This window comes from Phaenicophaeus curvirostris, chromosome 1 (genome assembly GCF_032191515.1).
Source record: "Phaenicophaeus curvirostris isolate KB17595 chromosome 1, BPBGC_Pcur_1.0, whole genome shotgun sequence".
Taxonomy (NCBI): domain Eukaryota; kingdom Metazoa; phylum Chordata; class Aves; order Cuculiformes; family Cuculidae; genus Phaenicophaeus; species Phaenicophaeus curvirostris.
The window spans coordinates 72,157,009-72,178,356 of NC_091392.1; the positions used below are offsets into that span (position 1 = coordinate 72,157,009).

At 39.2% G+C, this 21,348-nt stretch overlaps 1 protein-coding gene across 1 annotated transcript in view; it reads left to right on the forward strand.

The window, feature by feature from the left end:
• The window catches only part of ABCC9 (ATP binding cassette subfamily C member 9), a 73,805-nt gene extending 53,042 nt beyond the window's left edge, over positions 1–20,763 (forward strand). The window contains exons 31-41 of the mRNA XM_069862723.1: positions 2,256–2,348; positions 4,923–5,025; positions 7,352–7,453; positions 10,252–10,372; positions 11,329–11,459; positions 12,043–12,121; positions 15,093–15,201; positions 15,414–15,517; positions 16,215–16,348; positions 16,705–16,767; positions 19,065–20,763. Coding sequence (XP_069718824.1) covers positions 2,256–2,348; positions 4,923–5,025; positions 7,352–7,453; positions 10,252–10,372; positions 11,329–11,459; positions 12,043–12,121; positions 15,093–15,201; positions 15,414–15,517; positions 16,215–16,348; positions 16,705–16,767; positions 19,065–19,202 — 1,177 coding nt within the window. The 3' untranslated portion in view covers positions 19,203–20,763. The remainder of the gene's footprint in view (positions 1–2,255; positions 2,349–4,922; positions 5,026–7,351; positions 7,454–10,251; positions 10,373–11,328; positions 11,460–12,042; positions 12,122–15,092; positions 15,202–15,413; positions 15,518–16,214; positions 16,349–16,704; positions 16,768–19,064) is intronic.
• The last annotated feature ends 585 nt before the right edge of the window (positions 20,764–21,348 follow it).

Consider the following 21,348-nt stretch of genomic DNA (forward strand, 5'->3'; position numbering starts at 1 on the left):
ACTAAATTTACTATATCCATTATAAAATTTATTAAGCTACCTTAAGCAAGCTATTCGTTTTTTTCTTGCATTCAATCTCTCATGCTTTTTTTTTTCTATAAGCCAGATTTCTGGCTAGATTTACTTGACTTTCTGTTGAGTACCCATCAGGGTGCCTGCTGACATGCAGGGAGACCAAAATAACCCACCATCATTAGCAACTGTTACTTCTGGCCTTATCTTTGCAGATATATGTGTATATATGTGGTAAAGCATTAACTGCTGTTTGTTAGTATCCAGTTAACAGTCATGGTGAGTGTTCCAGTACAGTTGGCTTCATGGACAATACTCTTCTTTATGTAGCCTGAGAAAGAATTGTATCAGTCATTCCCCTTAAATCAACGGAACAGAAGGGGCACGTATCAATAATATAGCTTCACTTTAGCCTACTTTTCATCAGCTTTCCTCAGAATTTTCAAGGAGATTTTTTTTTTCATAAGAAACCTGTAATCAAAATTCAAAAAATGAAGATGTTTAATTATGAAATAATTTGCTTAAATTCTATGAGATTTTTCAGAAGCCTTGTTCTTTCCCCAGCAGGTATCCAAACCAGTGCTGTACATGGCAGTGCACCTGGTCTCAAGGTGCCTAAGGAATTAGGAGACCTGAATTTAATCCTTAAATGCATTATGTTCTTTTGAATGTTACCCTGTCCTGCTACACATAGCAGTGCACACTGTTTAAACTTCTTACTTAAAATACAGGAGTAGGCCAAATCTGATAATTTAGGACACAGGGAAATACTACAGTTTATCTATGTGATTTTATATGTGAGGGTAAAGTCTCCATCTGTCTCCAAAGATTGTATTCTCTCATGCTGTACCAACAGCCATACCATACAAGCTAGCAAGAAGTTGATCACTCCATAAGTCAGCACTCATACACACAGATGTGCACTCTTTGTTTTTGCACTTGCTGATCTTCTGCAAGTCCACAACTGTATCTCATTCATTTTATTGCCTTACAGTTTTCTGGGAAAATATGTAGTAGCAAGTGCTTTTCTTCTTTTTTTCAAATCTGTTTAAATCAAACTCTCTTAAATCACTTATGCTGCATCTAGGATTGGATTGATTTGTGTTCTTTCAGTCCACAACAAAGATTAATAAATCCAATTTATTTCTAGAAAAAAAATTGTCTTGGTAAACATAGGATGAAGGAATAGCTTCAGACAGTATTTATAACTTACTTGCTTGCAGTACTATAAAGGCATATCAGCTTCACTAATTTTTAGAAATGCAAATATTTACAGTATTTCTTGCAGCAGTTTGACTTTGTTGTATTTTCCATTACATCTCTCAAAAGCTTCTGTGTATTTTCCGTCATAAATTTGAAAGACAGTATATTTATCATCAAAACGTAAGCAACAAATTCAGTTCTGTATACTATAAGACTCAGCATTGTGGAGCAGCTCTTTCTCCCAGACTATCTAATACAGTGTGAAAATACAGTAGGATTTTAATATAAAGAGTTTAAATATCTAATGATCTGACCTGTCTTCTGTTTATACAACTGGCTGCTATGCCAATGGCAGAGTGTTAAAGAAAGAAATATTTGTCTCTGTGGTTTGGAAAATGTTCCTGTTTCAGGAGACTGGAACATTTTAAACTTGAATATCATTGTTCTGTGCAGGTCTTGAAAATACCATTGCTGAATAATTGAGGAAATTTCTCATTCATATTGTTTCTCTGTCAGTGCTGTTTCTATTTCAACCACTGTGATAATGTTAACAATACAAATAGAAGGTCTGCTAATCTGTTGTGTTTTGCATTCAGCAAATGTTGTGGTACTTATAGATACACAAAATGAGGCAAGGTGTATGTGGAAAGTCACCTTCATTGTTAAGCCAGCTGTTAAAGTTCCAGTAAAATAGATAAACTTGCAAATACACAGATACACAAATTATTTTATATCTGATGTAAGAGCTGCAATAACATCCTATAAATTTTAAAATCAACTTTTCAGGATTTAAGTTAATTACATTGTTTATATTAATAAATCAGAGTGTTTGAGAATAATAGGCAATTAGGATCAGGCTAAAATCTACAGCAGGTTTTTATCTAGGAGAAATGTGATAACGTCACTGTTGCTGTGGGACAAACAGAAGCTTAGCTGTGATCAAAATATAGTTCGTGGAAGTGTTGTTGTCTGTTATGCAGTAAAGCTTCTGTAGATGGAGATGTTTACATTGTAATGTCTACCTGTTGCCTTTCATCCAGGGACCTCCAGGAGCTTGATGACAGCACCCAGCTACCTTTACTCTGTCACTTCTCTGAGACAGCTGAAGGGCTTACCACCATTAGAGCATTCAGGTCTGTAAAACACATGGTCAGAGGGAGGCTTGGGTTTGGCCCACACAGTTTTCTTGAGCATGTCTGAGGGCAAATTGTTGGATTTGGTGGACTTTAATTAGTCCACCTCAAAAAAGGGAAGAGATTTTTTTCTCCTGTTGCTTTGCCACACCACTAAATACTTGTGCACATTTTCAGTAACACAGTAATTTATCTGCATTGTTTTTTCACTGAATTAAAGATGATTGCTTTCTTAGGGTAGAGTGTTTAAACTTGTAAGGTGTCTAGTTTAACCATGCCTTACCAGGACAGCAGGGAACTCTACTTTGCCAGGCCAGCCCCACTCCTTCATAGCCCCCTGATATATCCTATAAGCTGCACTATCCAAGTTCCCTGGAATAATTTCTGTATTTAACCCACTTCTCAGGCAGGGAAACACTATAGTGCTTTCCAGCTGAAAGTCAGTATGCAGCTAGGGAGATATTCCAAGAAAAGTACGGCAGAATAGAACTTGATCTTCATATTCTAAACCATAGCCTTGTCAATCAAAATGGAAAAATAAATTCCATAGGATCCAGATAGTTTTTCCAACTTTCCATGCATATATTTTTTCTCTACTTGCTACATGAAATACAGTCCAAATTCTCCTTGTATATTCATTGTGTTATAGCTGGCATGACTCTGTCAGATTGCCAGCTTGACGTGGCTCCCCAGTAAGTGTAACACACACTCATTCTGTACACTATAGAATTTCAAATGGTGCAGATATCACTGCAATGCTATTTACACATCTATTTGATCAGCTTAAGACTGCTTCGTCACTCCAAGCTAGCTTTAGGACCTAGGATATCAGTTCAGAGTGCTGTGATAAGGACTGTGGCATAGCAAGAAAAATGTTGCTGTTTTGAAGAGATGTAAGCCAGTGGTCAGTATGAAATGTTTAAACAAGCTTTATCAACCAGAATAATGTATCGAAACAGTGAGACCTGATGCCAGTGAATGCTGCCTGTTGAGAGGTTCACAGTGGCCTTTCATCATGTTGTCTCCTAAGAAAGATGAAGGAGCTTAGCTCTTCTTCGGAGTCATTCAGCTTCTCTTTACCTTACAAAATGGTAAAGTGGGCTTGGATGGCAGAGAGCAAAAGGCAGCCCTAGAAAAGGATAAGGTGAGTTTTCCAGAATCTCTGGAGCTAATCTAAGCCATTTTGTTTTCCTGTTGTGCTCTACTGCCAACCAAACCTGAAGCCTCTAGCGATTTTTTGTCAGCAAACTTGTATTTACGACAGTCCTGTTAGTCATTCAGTTTGAGTTCAGTATGTTCCAGGGTAAAATACAGCAGATCCTCACATAACTTACCACAAAGTATCACAGTTGGATCAGAATGTAATTTCAGTGACCTTAGCTGTTTGTCATCTGACAGGATAAAAGTCTGAAACTGGCCAGAAGATGAGCTGGATGTGGATGAAAAGATAAAGATTGAGCATGTCAGATTTTCCATTAGGAAAGCAGGAGTTTTGCTGCCAGAAAGATGGATGAGCAGAATATTCAGTGCATATTTGTTTCTTCGCGCGTCATTACTGTTACCAATTGTTTTGGGGAGGGTGCTTGCTATGTTTACAAGCTGTGCAGCAGGCAATAAATTATCAGTGGTAAAAGCTAAAAAAAAGAAAAAAATTGTTTCTGGCAGAACAGAGATTACAGGTGCTTCACAGCAGGGCCCTTTAACTTTGAAATGGAGGAGCTTGCCAGGATAAAACAGATGATAAGCTGCTGAATGAAGCAGAGCTAGTTTATTCAAGTAAGGATATTTAACAGACAGTAGAATGTTAAACAGTGAAATGGTTTCCATCTGACTGCAGGTCATACCTAAAATACTGCAAGGCACCACAAATTTAATGCACTTACATCAACAAAGACTTCCCCTCCCTCCCCAGAGTGTCTTTACACAGACACTCTGATATCCTTCCACTCACCCTCGTTGTAGCTGTCTGAGTTGCTTAGCCAGTGTGTAACTGGCTGAGTAACTGAAAGGTATTGATCTACCTATCAATCTGCAGTCTACATCAGTTGAAACCTTAGAGATGTTATTCCTGTTGAAGACTCCTCCTGCAGCTGGCCAGATAACTTCTGAAATCAGATTTTAAGCTGACAGGTCAGCCGTCTGCTCTTGCTAGTGGCTTGTGATGTGGAAGTGAGGGGCCACAGCAGTGCTCACCTGTGAGATGACTGGAAGGATGCAGCAGCTGCATTGCATAGCTATAAAAGTGGATATGCTCTGGGAAGTAAAACCTATCCCTAGCACCCTGGCATTGCAATCTCTTCAAGGAGACAGGCTCTGGTCCAAAATCTAGTCCAATATAATCGCTTGTTGAACAATTGTATGCTCCCCATTGTATGTGTAGCTCTGCCTGGTTAAGGAGAGCACTGGCAGCAGGTATGGCTCCTCATGGAAGAGTTTTTAACTCACAGTTTGGCAAAGGCAGAAGAGCAAAGCCTTTTGGTCTGGGGGGAGGGGAGAGAAAGGAGAGCTTGCAGCTTCAACCTTTTGTGTATGAGTGTGTAATGTGTTGTAATATAACAACTTCGCTCTTGGCAGGCACGAAGCCAGATTTAAACAACGTATGCTGGAACTGACAGACACGAACAACATTGCCTACTTATTTCTATCAGCTGCCAACAGATGGCTGGAGGTCAGGACGGTACGTTCAGTTTAGTCCCAGCCATGGTTTTGAAACCTTGGAAGCAAACAGAGACTTTGCCTGATGCAAAGAAGATAATAACGAGAATTAATCTTGCAATGAGATTATACACACTGTTTCTTAAAATAGATCAGGATTGTTTATGTTAAACCCACAGGGTTTTTTCAGCTTTCTTGGCCAGGAGTAAGAAAATACTAGTCTCCCTCATCTTTTGCTGTTGTGATGTCTAGTGTCTGAAGAGAGTGTAAGAACAAACATTTACATAACTTGAAATAAGGCTTTCTCTACTACTGTGCAACATCTGCAAATCTGCCACAGCAGGAACTACTTTCAAAGCAGAGCATGACTTTTAAGTAGTTTTGTGAACTGTACCATCATTCTGTCAGGGCTGTTCTAGGCACCGCTGAGGTTCCAGGTCCTGAGATATCTCTCCAGCAACAGGTTTTATTGCACAGCTGTGATTTAGAGCCCCCATTTGCAGTACCCTTACTGCAGCTGTGAGCCTATATGGTGTGATTTACAGTACTGTTTGAGATCATGAAAGATGGCAGAACTAGACTTCAACAGAAAAACAAATGACAGTAGAACACAATGCAGCCAGTGCCAGTGAGATGGGCTCTTGGCTTTTGTGGGGGCTCTCCAGGGACAGCATACATGGAGGTTCCCTGATTTGCAAGGCAAGAAGAAGCAAGAAAAATCACTGTGATTTTCTTATTCATCTGACACTAAAAGAGCAGTGAATAAACAGAACAATGACCTAATTCTACTAGACATAAATAGTAACAGCGTGATTAATCTTCAACTTCAAAGGCTATACCCTTACCTTCACTTCCTGGTATGCTGGCAGAGTAACAAATTTGTGCTCCGTTTCTTATGATGGCACAACTTTCCCTCAGGCAGAAAGCTTTCAGCTTCCTACAGCATCCAAGATCAAGCTGAACTTGCTTCCAAATTAAAGACAGATAAGTAACAGAGCAGCAAAAAATACTGGAATAAACTGCGGCAATGACTGCTAATGTCTCACAGTCTTAGACTTGCTTACATAAGGAATGAATATCGCTTCATCATAGCATTAGAAATAACGTGGTCACTCCAAGGAAGAGTTTATTTAGCTCTGCCTGATGGCACAGTAGTATTACTATCACTTAAACCTTTACAGGTTTAATATCAACTCCCAGCTGCTGATGGAAAGTCAAGACTATTGTGTTTCTACTTCCCTGTAGATTTTAAGTTTGAATCTGTCATCTGCTAATCAACACTTTTTACAGAAAGATGAACTAGGCAGCCTTCATTTCAAATCTCAGAAGGAAAGATTCCAGGCAAGATATTATCAGGCAGAAGGAAAAAAAAATGGATGAAAAATGTTAACCCAGCAATCCAAAGTAAATATAATGCAGGGAGCAGTGGGAGAGTGGGAATATCAGCAGTCTCATGAATTAGGCACCCTGACAACTACATGAGATCACATGGCAATTGCTTCAAAACTGAGGTACACATCAAGATGGGTTCAAGCTCCTACAAAGCTTGTGAGAAGTCAGATCTTTCTAATGCAGCCCACACAGCAACTTCCTAAAAGCAAGTCATCTCCGTGCAACAGACCTGAGATCCTCCAGGTATAAACCACAGAGTCACTATGAAATTCAAAGTGCTGCGGCAGGAGCAAGGGTTGGTAGCTCATTTGCAGCACCACAACTGCATAGCTGTACTGCTTTCAGAGTCCACACTACCAATACCCATGCGTTGTTTCACCGCAGGCAGTGAGTGTATAGCAGGCTTGGGGATGCCCTCACCATGCACAGTGTTCCATTGCATGATGTAGACAGTGTATGTCAATCTGCCCGCTTGTGATGATAAAACATGTGTGTCATCTGCATAAATTCTACCAAAATCCTTATACTTCTCTTTCTTTGGGAGGCAGACCCATGTTTAATAAGACCTGAAATAGAGTACACAGGATTTGTTTTAGTGGTAGGAATTTGGGTTGTCACCATTTTGCCATTCTCATGATTGGGTTTTTTTTTATGAGCTCATTAGATTTTATGATAACTGCTCTTTTGGGTTTGGCCACGCTGAGATGCCCTGCCCTAACTGGATTTGCACAAAATACTGTCCTGTTTCACTTGTGTCCAGCAAGCTTCTTTAGAGTGCCTCATGTTGGGTACCAAAACTCCTGACCTTTTCCAGGAAAAACAAACCAGAATTAAGGACTAGGTATCATTACAGAAATCATACTCAGTAAAGTGAACCTGCTTTGCAACTGAAGACATTTATTTGTTGATATATTTTAATGTTGCCTAGAATCTTGTCTCCCCCTCTCTCACTCCAGGATTACCTCGGTGCTTGTATAGTTCTTACTGCAGCTGTCACTTTCATCGCTGAAGGGCTTAACTCTGGGTTTGTGGGGCTTGGTCTCCTGTACGCTCTGACGGTATGTACCAAGGCAAAGCATAAGAACTTTCAGAACAATGTATTAATTTTATAATATTCTTCAAAATAGATATACGTGGTTTTCTTCCAGCTTTCTTAATCTTGAAAAAAACCCAATCTTGCAAATAATGGATTTCAGCCAAAGCTGAGAGAGTTCAGGGAAACTTGGACTTGCTTCAGGTTTTATGAGCCAATTAAAAAAACACAACTATTCCCAGGCCCTGCATGCTCCCGGGCAGAGCAGGAAAATTAAAAATGCGTAAGAGGACCTGCTGTGCATTCTGTTTTGCACAACACAGTGTTGGTTCCACGTGTATATGGCAGAACCTGCCAAAAACTACTATCCCACAGATTGTCATAACCTTGGTAATATTTAACCAAAGAACAAATGAAATAATTGCTGAAGAACCAGAAATGCTAGTTCTATCTTTGGAGGGAAATTACTCAGATGCCAAATATTACCCACAAAATTCTGCTCAGATTTGGGGATTAGGCTCTTTGGGGCTGGTAGGCATGGTTCATTGTGATGAGTAGCAGTAGGAAAGCAGAAGAGATGGCGTTTGGAACAATGAGATTGTGGTGACATGCTAGCCGATTCATTTTGACTGTATCATTAACACTGAGCTATTTGACCTCGGACATGAAGAAACTGTGTTTTAGAGTGGTAGACTGTAAGAGAGGCTGAGAGTGCATCATGACCATAGAGTGAGTATGGTCACCACGAAGAGCAGATATACAACTAAATTAACCATGAGAGTAGGGACAATAGCAGCAATATAATAGCAGGAAGAATTTCTGAAATTGTAGCTGGCATGGCACAAAGCTGGCTGCTTTATGGCGCTGGTATGGGCAGCAGATATAGGTATGGGGCTAATATTGAGATTCAGCTTTGCATGTAAATGCTGCTGAGCCCATGGTTACAACAGAAAGTTCTCAACAGTTGCCTTAGAGTGGCCTTAGATTCCCTTTGTGCTGTTGTTGCAGCACTGCAAGAATCTGCCAGCAATTGAGGATCAGTCCCAGTGCTTCAACTTCACTCTGAAAATATTCCTGGTAATCCTGCTTCATTAGCAGAGATTTGGAAGCACCAAGATGTCTGCATCATCTTTGGCTTCTTTGTATTTAGTCTGTGTTTGCAAACAGATCATTAGTGTAAATTAGCCATGTACTGAAGTCTGGCATAGAAGAGCAAAAAATGCTGTAGCCACCAAGTTATTACTTGTCTCTCTCCTGCCCCGCAATAACACTGATGAAATTTTGAATGCAGCTCGATTGTTACCTATGTCCCCAACACAGGTTTTTGCATCATCTCTCCTTGGTGCTAAGACAGGGATAATTTTTAGACCTAGATGAGAGCAAAAAGTTTGTCACAACATTGTGCTTACCATAGACATCCAGAAACTCATTCTCTCCCCCTGTATAAACACTCCAACTCCCTTGCACAACTGAAGGTTGAAATAATGTGTGGAGCCTTTCAGATGCCAGGGTCTCTTACCAAATCTGCCTGATCTATGATTACAGCCCGCTACTCCCCAAGCAGCAGTTCTGCAGAGTGTTTAGTAATGTTGGTACGTCTCTGCAAACATACCCATTCAGTTAACTTCCTGACTCAAAAGTTGAACAATGAAGGAAATACTACTCCCTTGACTAACTCTGTCTCAGGATAAAGTAAGCAACTAAATCCTCTAAATTTACAACAAATGTTATTGAGGTATCTCAGTGAAAATTATTTATTTTATGCCTATTGCATCCGTATTAGGTTAGTGGAGAAAACGTGGAGCTGGGTGATTTATTCATAATAAAGTTCTGATTTGGCAGATTCAGCAATTTCCCACAAATAAATGGCAAAATCTTTCTCGAACATATTTGTGTATAGGAAGTTTTCACTGTGTTAATTTTCTAAACCTTTATGCAGATGTGTAAATTGTCTCAATTTTTAAAGGTGCTTGGCAATCAACTGTCGCTGATAAGATCAATTTTTCTTTTTCATATGAGCACTTAAATACAAACCTAGGAAATGTTTAGGAAATTGCTTTACAATTTTCAGCCTTAAATAGTCAGTCCTGACTGGAGATCAGTTTGTCTAAACTACTGGGTATTGTTAGACAACTAATTACCAACTATTATCTACTACAAGTGATACCTTTGCTATTGATCAAATCCTTTTTGTTACAAATGGGAACAAAAACCAAGAAGGAAATACCACTGAGCTGATAATACATTTTTAATCATCTGTTTCTAGGCCAAACCACCTCAAGTTTTCCACAGAGAGAAATGAAGTACCTAAACACACACAGACAGAAACAGAAATTAAATACCCATCAAATCCTTTCAATGTATTCACAAATAGTGAATTTTCTTAATCCATAGATGTGGTCTTTGAAAGATTAGGAAATGTAATATTTCCAAACAGCCTTTCCATTTTATTTTCTGTGTTGGTGTGTTTAAAGAAGATGCCTTTCAGTACTGACTACTAGATGCTGAGAACAAGAGATTCCCTTAATCAGTAACATTTTCAGACTGTAGGTACAACCTTTCCCTAGTTCTCCTTCAAAAAACAAGGACCAGAATATTGAGCACTAAATTACTATGTCAAGGTTGTTTGTGCTGGGGTACAACTGGCTTATTGCATATTTGATGCTGTTGTTCTGAGACTTGAACTGTTGTACTGCCAATAAGAGACCCACTGTGCTGAGTCAGGCCAAAGACTTTTACAAATTTATCCAACCTTTATTCATAAACAGGTAGATGAATAGACAGAAGGCTGAACCCTGTGCTTGTTTTCATTTTGTGATGCAGATAACCAACTATTTGAACTGGGTGGTGAGGAATCTGGCTGACCTGGAGGTGCAGATGGGTGCAGTAAAAAAAGTACACAGCTTCCTGAACATGGAGTCGGAGAACTATGATGGCTGCTTGGGTATCTTTTTTGGTTTTAATGTGGTAATGTGAAAGCATGGTAGACTTGGTCATACAATATGTATACACCTCTTTGATCAAAATCTGTTCTCACTGATGTGTAGGAACTCCAACTAATCTGAGTGACAACAATAGCCAAAAGCACCTATGAAATATGTAGCCCATGCCAGTCAATATAAAAAAGACCTCTACCAAATGCCAGGGAGACAGAGCATGGCCCTGTAGTAAAATCAGAAAGTATCAGGGCACAGTTATAGATGTGATGAACAAATCCTCCATGTAGCTATACAGAAAACAAATATATGGATAAATATTAGAAGCACACCATTAGTGATGTGCTTTGAAATATCTGATCTTTGCAGCAAATGGGGACAGGGTCCCAGTAGCAATCAGACCTCAGCAACTCTTCCCTGAACTGCACATTGGTGTTTGTACTCCATATATTTCAAATTGGCTTTGACTGGTATTTTAGAATTGCTTAAAGGGCAAGACTTGCAGGTCATCAAGCTTCCCCGGAAAGCCAAGCCTCTTAGTCTGACAAGGCAAAACCTGCCTGTGTATTTATAAATCAGGATGAAATATGACCTGTGATAATGTCAACAGCTCATGTTGTCCAGCAGTAACAGCATTCTTCCTTGCACTGCCCTTCCTATGCTGGTTACTGACCAAAAAAACATGTTAACACTGTGCTGACATTACATTCTTCTCTGCTCATTTGACTTCTCCCCATTCTGGTGTCAAGAGCCACTTTAGCATCTTACATTTTGAGATCCAGAAACTAAGTGCTAATGTGCCTGTCAGGCAGTTCCTGGCTCCCTCTTGACAAAGAACTGGGACTCCATTTCTTAAGTCAGTTCAGGAAGGTCCTTAAGAAAGAGAGAGGAGGGAAAAGGAAAGTCATAAAAGGTGGCCTTCTGATGGCATTGTTTTTGGTTTGTTTTTCTGTAACTGTTTCAGATCCTTCTCAAGTTCCCAAAGACTGGCCCCAGGAGGGGGAAATCAAGATTGAAAATTTGTGCGTTCGATATGAAAACAACCTGAAGCCTGTTCTTAAGCATGTTAAGGCATATATCAAACCAGGACAAAAGGTACCATGTCAAACAATTACCTATTGTCTTCATTCTGGAACAGATCCTTCCTTATTTTGTTTATTTTCTAAGGTGACAGAAGACCAAGAATAGCAACAACTTGCAGTGAGAGCTATATATATTGATGGTCCTGTCTGAGATCCCCAGGCAAGGGTCTAGGAAATTCCACTGATGACATCTTATTCTTGGTTGGGATCAGTTTTGCTTCTGAGAGTCCCAATTCTTTCCAACTCCATCTCCGCTACATAGAGTGAGCCTCTGTGGCCATATGACATTAGATGACCACCAAACTGGAATTGAGTAAAAATGCAAGAATATCTCGCATTTCGGCATAAAATGTCATTTAGTCTAGGTCAAAATGCTGAAGTTTCAAATATGTTCCTGGGACAAGTCCTCATGATGCTGAGAGGCAAGAAATAGGAGCATGGTCGCTGTGATGTTTTGGGTTTTTTGCTAGATGTCTGCCACCAGGCATTGGGAAAGACCTTCCTACTCACCAGTAGGACACTCCAGTCCAGCTTTTCCAGGACTGTGACTGATTTATAACTTCCTTTGATAAGTAACATCTTGCTTTCTTTTGCAGGTTGGGATCTGTGGTCGTACTGGCAGCGGCAAGTCATCCCTGTCTCTGGCATTCTTCAGAATGGTGGACATATTTGATGGTTAGTTTTCACTGGAGTATGTTGTCACTGCTGACCTGTTCCTCTCTTATTTCTTCAGAAGAAGCAAGGAGACTTTTTGATAGTTTATATCCTGGCTCTCTGACTCAGAAGATACTTGATTAGAATGGGGCTTGTTATGCCTGATCCTTCAAAGTACAAAGTGTCCTATTGTGAGTAAGACTTGATTCTTTCAGGAAATGTTACGCACAGATTATACTTCTAAGTTTTTTTATCCTTTTTTTGCATATACTCTGACAAAACAATATGTCATTTTTGAGATAGGAGGAAAAAATCTGCAACTCTCTGGAGACTCTAAATTTCTCCCTAAAGGATAATTGTATTAACTTCTGATAGCTGTCAAAATATTAGCAGAATAGAAACTAGAACTCAACAAATCCATTCCCTTGATATTTATTTTGTATTTTATTGTGATTTCCCACAGCTACAGCAGAAACTGGCTAAAAGTTTTGGAAACATTTTGCTATGTTTTCACTCCTGTAGCATTTTGCTCTCCGAGCTCATTGGCATGAACTGGTATGCACCCTGGCATTTATAATACATATACATGTGTACTGTTGCAGGAATACAGAAACCTACAGGAAAGTAATCTTTTTTTTCAAAGATTTCCGTCTTTCTCATTTAGCCGTTGCACATAGAACATTTGCTAGGAAAACCACAGTGGAATGTGGGAGGTTAAGTAAACCTAATGCAGCTAATACTTGCTTTTGTTGTGGTTCTGTGCATATTTTTATTTACAGTTATAGGTATTGGATTAATGACCAGGGTTCCTGCATATATATATAGTGCTAATTAATAATAATCATGGTTATGGCCAATTTGAAGTTTCCTTCTACTTCAATCTCTTTCTGTGTCTTTTCTTTGTCTGTTCCTTCTGTATCCTTGATTTTTTCCAGTGGGAATTCCCAAGTCTTTTTTTAATTGAGATCTGCTTGTCCTTTGTGCACATCTCTCTCTCTAACAGCTGGACCCATATTTGTCCTCCATGCAGGCCCACATCTAGGTGGAATCTTGGCTTTAATAAAATTTACACAACAAGATTTTGAATAACTTTACTGGAATCAAGATTTCATTCGTGTTGTACTGGAATCAAGATTTCATTCATGTTGTACATCTTGATTCCTTACGTCTCTGTTATTTCTTCAAATTTGGATGTGTTCCATTCTATTGCCCTACTCTCACTTCTTTCTTTGTTCTTTAGTGTTTCCTTTTTGTTGCCCTCTGCTCAGACTACTTCACGTTTCTCTTCTGTCTTGCATGGCTGCCCCTCGTTACTTTTCTGGTTTCCCAAATCCTCTCTATTTTACCTTTTTTCCTTAGGCCTCCTCATCTGCTCTTCTTTGAGTACTCCGCTTTCTATCAAAAATGCATTCCCCTATCCTCAAGGCACACCATACTATTTTTTTCTCTCATTAGTGCACCTCTTGTTTTGCTAACCCTTTTTCATGTCCTCGTTTGTGAAAAAAAGAATTGCTTAAGTTTATGCAACCACTGATGTCTCATGCTGAAGCCTTATGACCTGATCCAGACTTTCTGAAAGTCTGAAAACAATTGGACTTTGCATGCTACAATCGAAATCCTGATTCTACTGACCATCTCATAAAAGTATAAGACTATCGATAGTCTAGCTAGGTCAGAATTAAGTCTTTCAATGGAATAGGGCCACACAAAGTAACCTACAAAATGCAGTATCACGACAATTGGGAATGACAGAAGAGACATATATGCACAATTTTAAGTATCCATTTATTTGCCAGTTCAGGGTTAGTTTCTCACTGTTGAGAAAGAGAACTGGTGAACTTAATGTTAAGTACTTCCCAGCAAGGAGTGCAGTTGCCCAGTGAAGTAATCCACAGGGAAACGGCAGAAATGAGCCTGATGAAACCCCTCACCACATCCTCAATCAGTTTTCCCTGGCCCATTCACTCTCCATAACCCAGAGGAAGTTTCAGTGTCCAGAGGAAGTCAGTGGGGTCTACAGTTCATGGCTTTTGTTTGAGAATTCAAGGGAAAAGAGTCCTTCTTACCCTCTTCTACTTATAGAGCAGCCAACCAGATTCTCTTGTACATTTCCCCCTTCTCCCTTGCCTGAATGTCAGCAGTTGCCACATGCAGCACATCATAAATCAGGTTTTCAGATGAGATCCATATGGTCATTGACCTGAAGTGGTGACTAGAAAAAGAAAAATCCTCTTACTTTACCAATTATCCCAGCTGTTGCAGCAACTTCTTGTAGGGGAATGAACTACTAGGTTAAGGAGTGATTAATGTGACTGCTTCCAGTAATCTTACGCTAACAGAACACTATGTGGCTAATTCACAACCAAATATTCAAATGGAACTGACCTGTAGGAACCAGCATGAATGGAATTAAATTGCCTTTTTCTGATCAGCCTCATTTTAAGAAGTTAAAAAGTTGATGCTATCCCATTCCTTCTAGAGTTCAAAGGACGGGTTTTGGCTCCTGATGTATGGGTTGCAGATACATACATATATTATGTACAACAGATTGCACACAATCTCAAATATCTTCTGCAACTGTTAAGGTCAAGGGGAACAGAAAAACTGTTAAAGTCAAGGACACAGGACATGGCTAGTTACACAAATTGCTCTTGTTCTTGTCCTGTTTGGCTGTAAAGCTCAGGTTACCCCATAATAAGCTATCCTTCTGGTGCTATCATTAATCACATAGCATGGAATCCACATATTTCCTTTAAGGGGAGGGCGATGAGGTGGAGAAAGAGAGCAAGGCAATACTATCTCTTATAAGCTGGCTTCCCTCTGACCTGCATTACTACTTACATTCACCTTCCTCATGTTTATACGACAGATCACAGAGACACACAGTCTCATCCTCTGTAGTCCAGCCCACACTAGATCTTTCTATCTGCTACCTGCAGGTCACATGCTTTGTGCAATTCGCTTACATATTTCTGCATGATGTTTTTAACAGGGAGGATAGTGATTGATGGAATAGACATCAGCAAACTGCCTCTTCAAACTCTCCGTTCCCGACTCTCCATTATTCTCCAGGATCCAATATTGTTCAGTGGCTCTATCCGGTAGGTGTGTGAGATCAGGGGGTGACAAGCAACATTGCATGATGTGTTTCTGATTGGTGCTGTAGAACAGGAAGGGACGGAACTTTCCTAGTTCAGTCCTATCTGCCTACACAGTCTGTCCCAGGGAAATCAAGCGACATACACAATGCCAAAGAAGACCTGAATAGACTGTAATTGCAGTAACAAGACTCCCGTGATGATTTTCTTTGCAGCTTTAATTTGGATCCAGAATGCAAGTGCACTGATGATAGACTCTGGGAAGCTTTGGAGATTGCTCAGCTGAAGAACATGGTCAAGTCGTTGCCAGGAGGCCTTGGTATGTCTGAACCAATTCTCTGGGAGAATTAATTTTGTATGCATGAGCGTGCACACACATAAACAGAAAGATGTGATCTTATACTCTGAACAATCATGTAGGAGTTGACAGGCACTTAATGAATACTCTTTCTCTATGCTAGAGAGAACATTCTTACTAAATAGCTGAAGAGTAGTCTAATTTGCCACTCATCACAGAAAAATCCTGCAGCACCTTAGCAATGGTAGGGTGACTAGTCACCAAAGAGTTAAAAAAGAGCAGTTTTACCTTCCATCCTTTAGTAGAATCTAGTTTTGCCAGCAGAGCTGTAGCTCTTGTCTAGAACACTGACAGAGGATTTTCCTTATCACTTCAGATCTGATTCATGAAGGCAACATGGATATTTCCTTCCATATTGAGTGTATTTCATATTACTAGGATATTATCCTGCAGCCTACCAGATTTGCTATTTGTGGCAACTATTTGCTTAATGATACCTTGCTTCTTTTCCAAGAAGCTGTGATCACTTTTTTGGCATCACTCCATTCCAGTGCTCAGATAAAACTATATTTATTGGTTTTTACAAGGATTCTGCTTGACCCTGGTATTGTGCACCAGCAGAGCTTTCATGTTGCCCACTCGAAATCACTGGGTCCTTACTATAGGAACATACAGCATTTCAGTGGTGTGACATTCAAAGTAATTGATTTTATTGCAGATGCCATGGTGACAGAAGGAGGAGAGAACTTCAGTGTAGGGCAAAGGCAGCTCTTCTGCCTGGCCCGAGCGTTTGTCCGCAAGAGTAGCATTCTCATAATGGATGAAGCCACAGCATCTATTGACATGGCCACAGTGAGTATGGCAATTAGCACCATTGATTAAGAGATTACTATGAGGGGAGGCATCAGCTTCCCTAAATATCAGCTGTGGGATCTCTTTAACAGAGAAAACTGAGAGCTTTTTTTTTATTTTTATTTTGTGTTTATTTTCTGTTGATGTGTTTGGGGGGTTGATGTCTATGGTGAGGGGAAAAAAAGATGAAATGTTTTAGAAAATCCCTGCTTTCACCTGTGTGGCATTTCCTTACTGAGAATCTGGTGTGCAGACCAAAGGTAGAATAGAATATGATCCTCTCCTATGTGCTTGAAGACACATGAATTAAAATGTAAAAGGATAAAGTAACTGAAGTGAGTGTTCTCCTTTGATAGGAAAACATTTTGCAGAAAGTTGTGATGACAGCCTTTGCAGACCGCACAGTCGTAACAATAGCGGTAAGTACTGAAGCCAGCAAATGATAAAACAAAAATACAAGGTCAGACTATTCCCAGATACTAGAACAAGTTGGAATACATACTATCAACCTGAAATTTTGCAGTAAGCACTATCTTACAAGCCAGCCAAGCTAAAACACTTAGGTCTGAACAAGGACTTCACAGGGAACTTCAGCATCTGCACAATCTCCAATTAAATTTAAAGCCATTTTCACAAAAAGTTGAAACAAAACCCATGGGTTAAATCATTATTGAAAGTTTCATCAAAGTCTAGATTTGAATTTAGCCTCTGGAGTCTATGAACGTATATTATCTACAGTAATGGCAGTAATTTATAAAAGGAGCTGAGATTTCAAAAGCTTGTAGGTGTAGTTTCTTAAGTTGAGTTGTCTTTACTTTCAGAATAAAAAGTTGGCTTTATGATACAGGTTTTAAAAATTGGAATCAATGGGAATTGCTCAGAAATGAATATCTGTTCAACTAAGGGTCTATGATATTTCTTCCTGCTTTCCTGCCACTTCTAGTGCCCAAAAGTTCAATATATCTCTCCAAGTATTCACAAGTATGTGTATGCACGTACACACATATACAGTGTTCCATCTTGTGACGGCAGGCTTACTTAACAGACATCTTATCCATGAGATAAACCCATGATTCAACAGCTGTTTCATTTGCTTTGTTTGGAATCTAGTCCTGCGGTTAAAGATTACAGTATATGCCTCCTGGATTCTGGTTTCAAGTCTGCCAGTGACTAGTTTCTGTCAGGCAAACCATTTAACCTAGCTCATTTACAATAGGCTCTAAGGTTCTTGGATGTGTAAATGCTGAAGGTGCTAGCAGTAAGCATATTCTCCTTCAGTTACATGCCATTCACATTTTCAGTATTGTTCCTTCTGATTGGAATGTCACTTTTCTTTTGCTTAGCCTCTCCAAAGTTGGTATCTCAAGCAAAAAGGCACACATTAATATCTACCTTTTCTCACAGAGCTGGCTTCATTTCCTTTCTCTCCTTATTCATGCCTGATCTTCCCTTCACCTACCTGTTTTTCTTCTCTTTTTTTTCCAGCATCGTGTATCTCACATCTTGGATGCCAATATTGTCCTAGTCCTTTCTGAGGGCTTTCTTGTTGAATGTGACACTGCCTCAAACTTACTCCTCAAAGAGGACGGCCTGTTCACCACTTTGGTGAAGACTCACAAGTAGACTTTCTCAGTCCACATTGTTCTCAAGACTTCTGGCTCTTTGGTAGTTATTTTTACCGCTTCAGTTTCCTTTCACTCTAATCTCTTTCTACTGCACAGCTTCTGAGATGACAGTGCATGAAGTTGTTTATTAAGTTGTTCCTGGGTTTGTTTAATTTCATGATTATGTATGCTAATTCTATTTAACTAAAACTTAGACAGGCAGCTAGCATGGAATCTATCATGTCTATGATGGCCTCAAGTTGTGCCAGGGGAGGTTGAGATTAGACATCAGAAAAATTTCTTCACTGAAATGGTTATCAGGCACTGGAACAGGCTGCCCAGGGAGGAGGTTGAGTCATCATTCCTGGAGATATTTAAAAGACAGGTAGACGAGATACTCAGGGATATGGTTTAGTAGCAGACAGGTACATCTGGACTTGATGATCTCAAAGGTTTTTTCCAACCAAACAGTTCCATGATTCTACGTCAAAGGAATCCATCCCATAAAGTAATCCCTGGCCTGATAGTAAAATATCACACTTTAAGAGCTTGTCCTGTCTAGACCTGACAGGCTATATTCAAACAACATTGAAATCAAACTCAGCCTGGTTTCATTCCTGTTGCCTGTGGGGCCTGTAGCACACACAAATTTAATCTCAGAGGGAGCTAATTGATTTGCAGAAGTTGGCAGACCCAGAGTGCCCTAAGACAGACGCAGATCAGTCAGGGTACAGAGACCAAGGAGTGGAGCAGGATGCTAAGCCACTTGCAAGTGCAGGAATTACCAGGATGTTTGTCACCCATAGTTCCTAAAGGGGAAGATGCAGTTTGGTGATGTTGTAGGATTTATTCCAAGAGCTGTGCTGTCCATAATGGCAATTAGCTGACCAAAAGTGAAGTGCATGCACAAGGATTTTCAGGCTTGATGCCAAAGGCTGTAAAGTAATTGCAAATCTCTTCAGGTTAAAGATACAGTACAAAGACCTACTCCAAATACCACTGTAAAGAAGGATAACCTTTCACAGCTTGGTATGCCTTTGAATTAGGCCCATTAATAAGCTGCAGTGAGAATTATCATAATGAGAACTTCTGTATTATTTTCTTTATGGCAGCATCGGGTTCACACCATCCTAACGGCAGACCTGGTCATCGTCATGAAGCGAGGAAACATTTTAGAATATGATACACCTGAGAACCTGCTTTCTCAAGAAGATGGCATCTTTGCTTCATTTGTCCGGGCTGACATGTGAAGAACTGCACAATGCATTTTAATAGCATATTTTTAAACAAATGAAATGCAGATATTTTCCATTCAACCTAACATTACTTTTATCTTCTTTATTTTATCTTTCTTCACACATCCATCTTCCAAAATAATGAAAGCTATTGCAATACATGTATGCCTTATAGCAATAAAGATATCACTTCATTTAAGAACTATTAAACTTCACAAGCGCACACACACACAGAGGCAGAATTTTTTATTTCCTGGGAAACAGCATTTTTGTTAGACTTTTTAGTGACTTCATTTTCTTTTACAGAGAGCAAAAGAATGCACTGCTCTTATAAACTGCATATGTTATGCAGGAACCAGCTATCAAATCGTGCAGTTTGTCAAGGAAACATGAGACCCCAGAAGCATTGGGTCCCCAGAGGAGGAAAACTAAAAAGAAAAACATCCAAACCCGTAACACTTGGGGCAATCTGCTGCATTCCAAAGGCATAAACTTAGCAGTGGATGAGCAGCGAATGAGGGAAAGGAATTTAATCAGAAATAAGGAAATGCTTCTGGTCCTTTTCTTTAGTTTGCACCCTATAATTGGCACAGCGCTATTTTTCAGTACAATGATGGCTTATCCCTACAGTCAGTTCCTAAATCCATATTTGTTCTATCTTCAATCAAAGATGCAAATCAACCTTTAATTATGCATGTTTTGACAGACTTATAAAGGAATTCTGTATAGTTTCTTAAGACTTTGTATTAAAATTAATTCAAATTCATAAACTTTATATTAGCTAATCTTTTAAACATGTCCACTAAAATCTTCTACTTAAAATTGCATGTAATTAGCCAACCACTAATTGTTTTTATATCCTTAGTCCTTCACACTGTTTTTTATTCTGGGATAACCTTTCGTTTTCTTTACACATTTCTGGCATATCTCTAAATCAGAACTAGTCCAAGAAGGTATGATTTTCAATTATTCCTGTATCCTCAAGAATTTACATGAGTTTAGATACATATTTACATCATACAGCATTTAAAAGGTTGTCTGGACTTGACTAACGCATACAGCTAGATCCTGAACCATGACAACTGCACAATAGGCACTAAACCTCCTGAAGGAGTTTCACAGACACTTTCAAAGGCAAAGCTTGAGACATGAGCTTCACTAATACTATTCAATGTGATTCTTATTTGTCCATTATCACATAGCATGAGGTGAGCAAGAGCATGAGGTGCACTTAAGCCTATTTCTAGTGTAATGAAAAGAATATAAGGCACAGTACTTGACAAAAAAATGCTATGAATTTTGCAGAAGTTGTAGGACTTAAAATTGGGATTACACTTAGTCTAGCAGCATAAAAAATGATACAGTGGTTTATCTTTTTTGTTTTTTTCTCATCTTAACTGTTGGCAATAAAAGCTTTGTAGCACAATTAAACAAAAATCCTCAATCTTGAACATTTTATAAGGGGAAGTATTTCTGTGATTTCCCTGTCTACTGCTGTGAAAAGTTTTTGCTCTTTTCTCCATTAATTCCCAGTGTTGAACTTTGTCATACAAAGAAAATAAAAAAATAAAGCAGATGTTTACAGTGGAAGTGCATGTTATTACACAGATTCCAGAGCCAAAAGGCCAAAATCATTCTTCATTTAATTTCATTGTCTTCAGTGAAAAGCTAATTGGATTCATAGCTGTCAGACTCAGTCAGTATGAAGTAGACATAATTTTTTTTATCTGCATAGCTTTGATGACAATGCAGTCCTGATTTATTTCAAGTAGAGCTAACTAACTCAATGAGATCCCGGTTCCCACTACATTAAATGGTTGCCATGGGCCGGGATTCTGTCAGGTGTCTTGTAGTACTTCAGAGGGGTCAATAATTAGTATCTTTATTCTCTCACATATTTCCTGAGCCATTACAGGAGTAAGAAGCACTTTCTTTACTCATGCATCCCTCCAGAGCTATAAAACTTAACACTTGTTGAAACATGTATAAAAGAAAATACATTATGGGCTGAGAAAAAAAGACCAGCATGCTTTATTCATTTTATGAAATCATGCAGGAATATTGACCCTAGTATTACATTAACCATGGTCAAAGTGTTTGATGATTACTATAACATATCCCACAGCTGCCTAGCAGATTTAAAAGGACAATTTGATTCCTG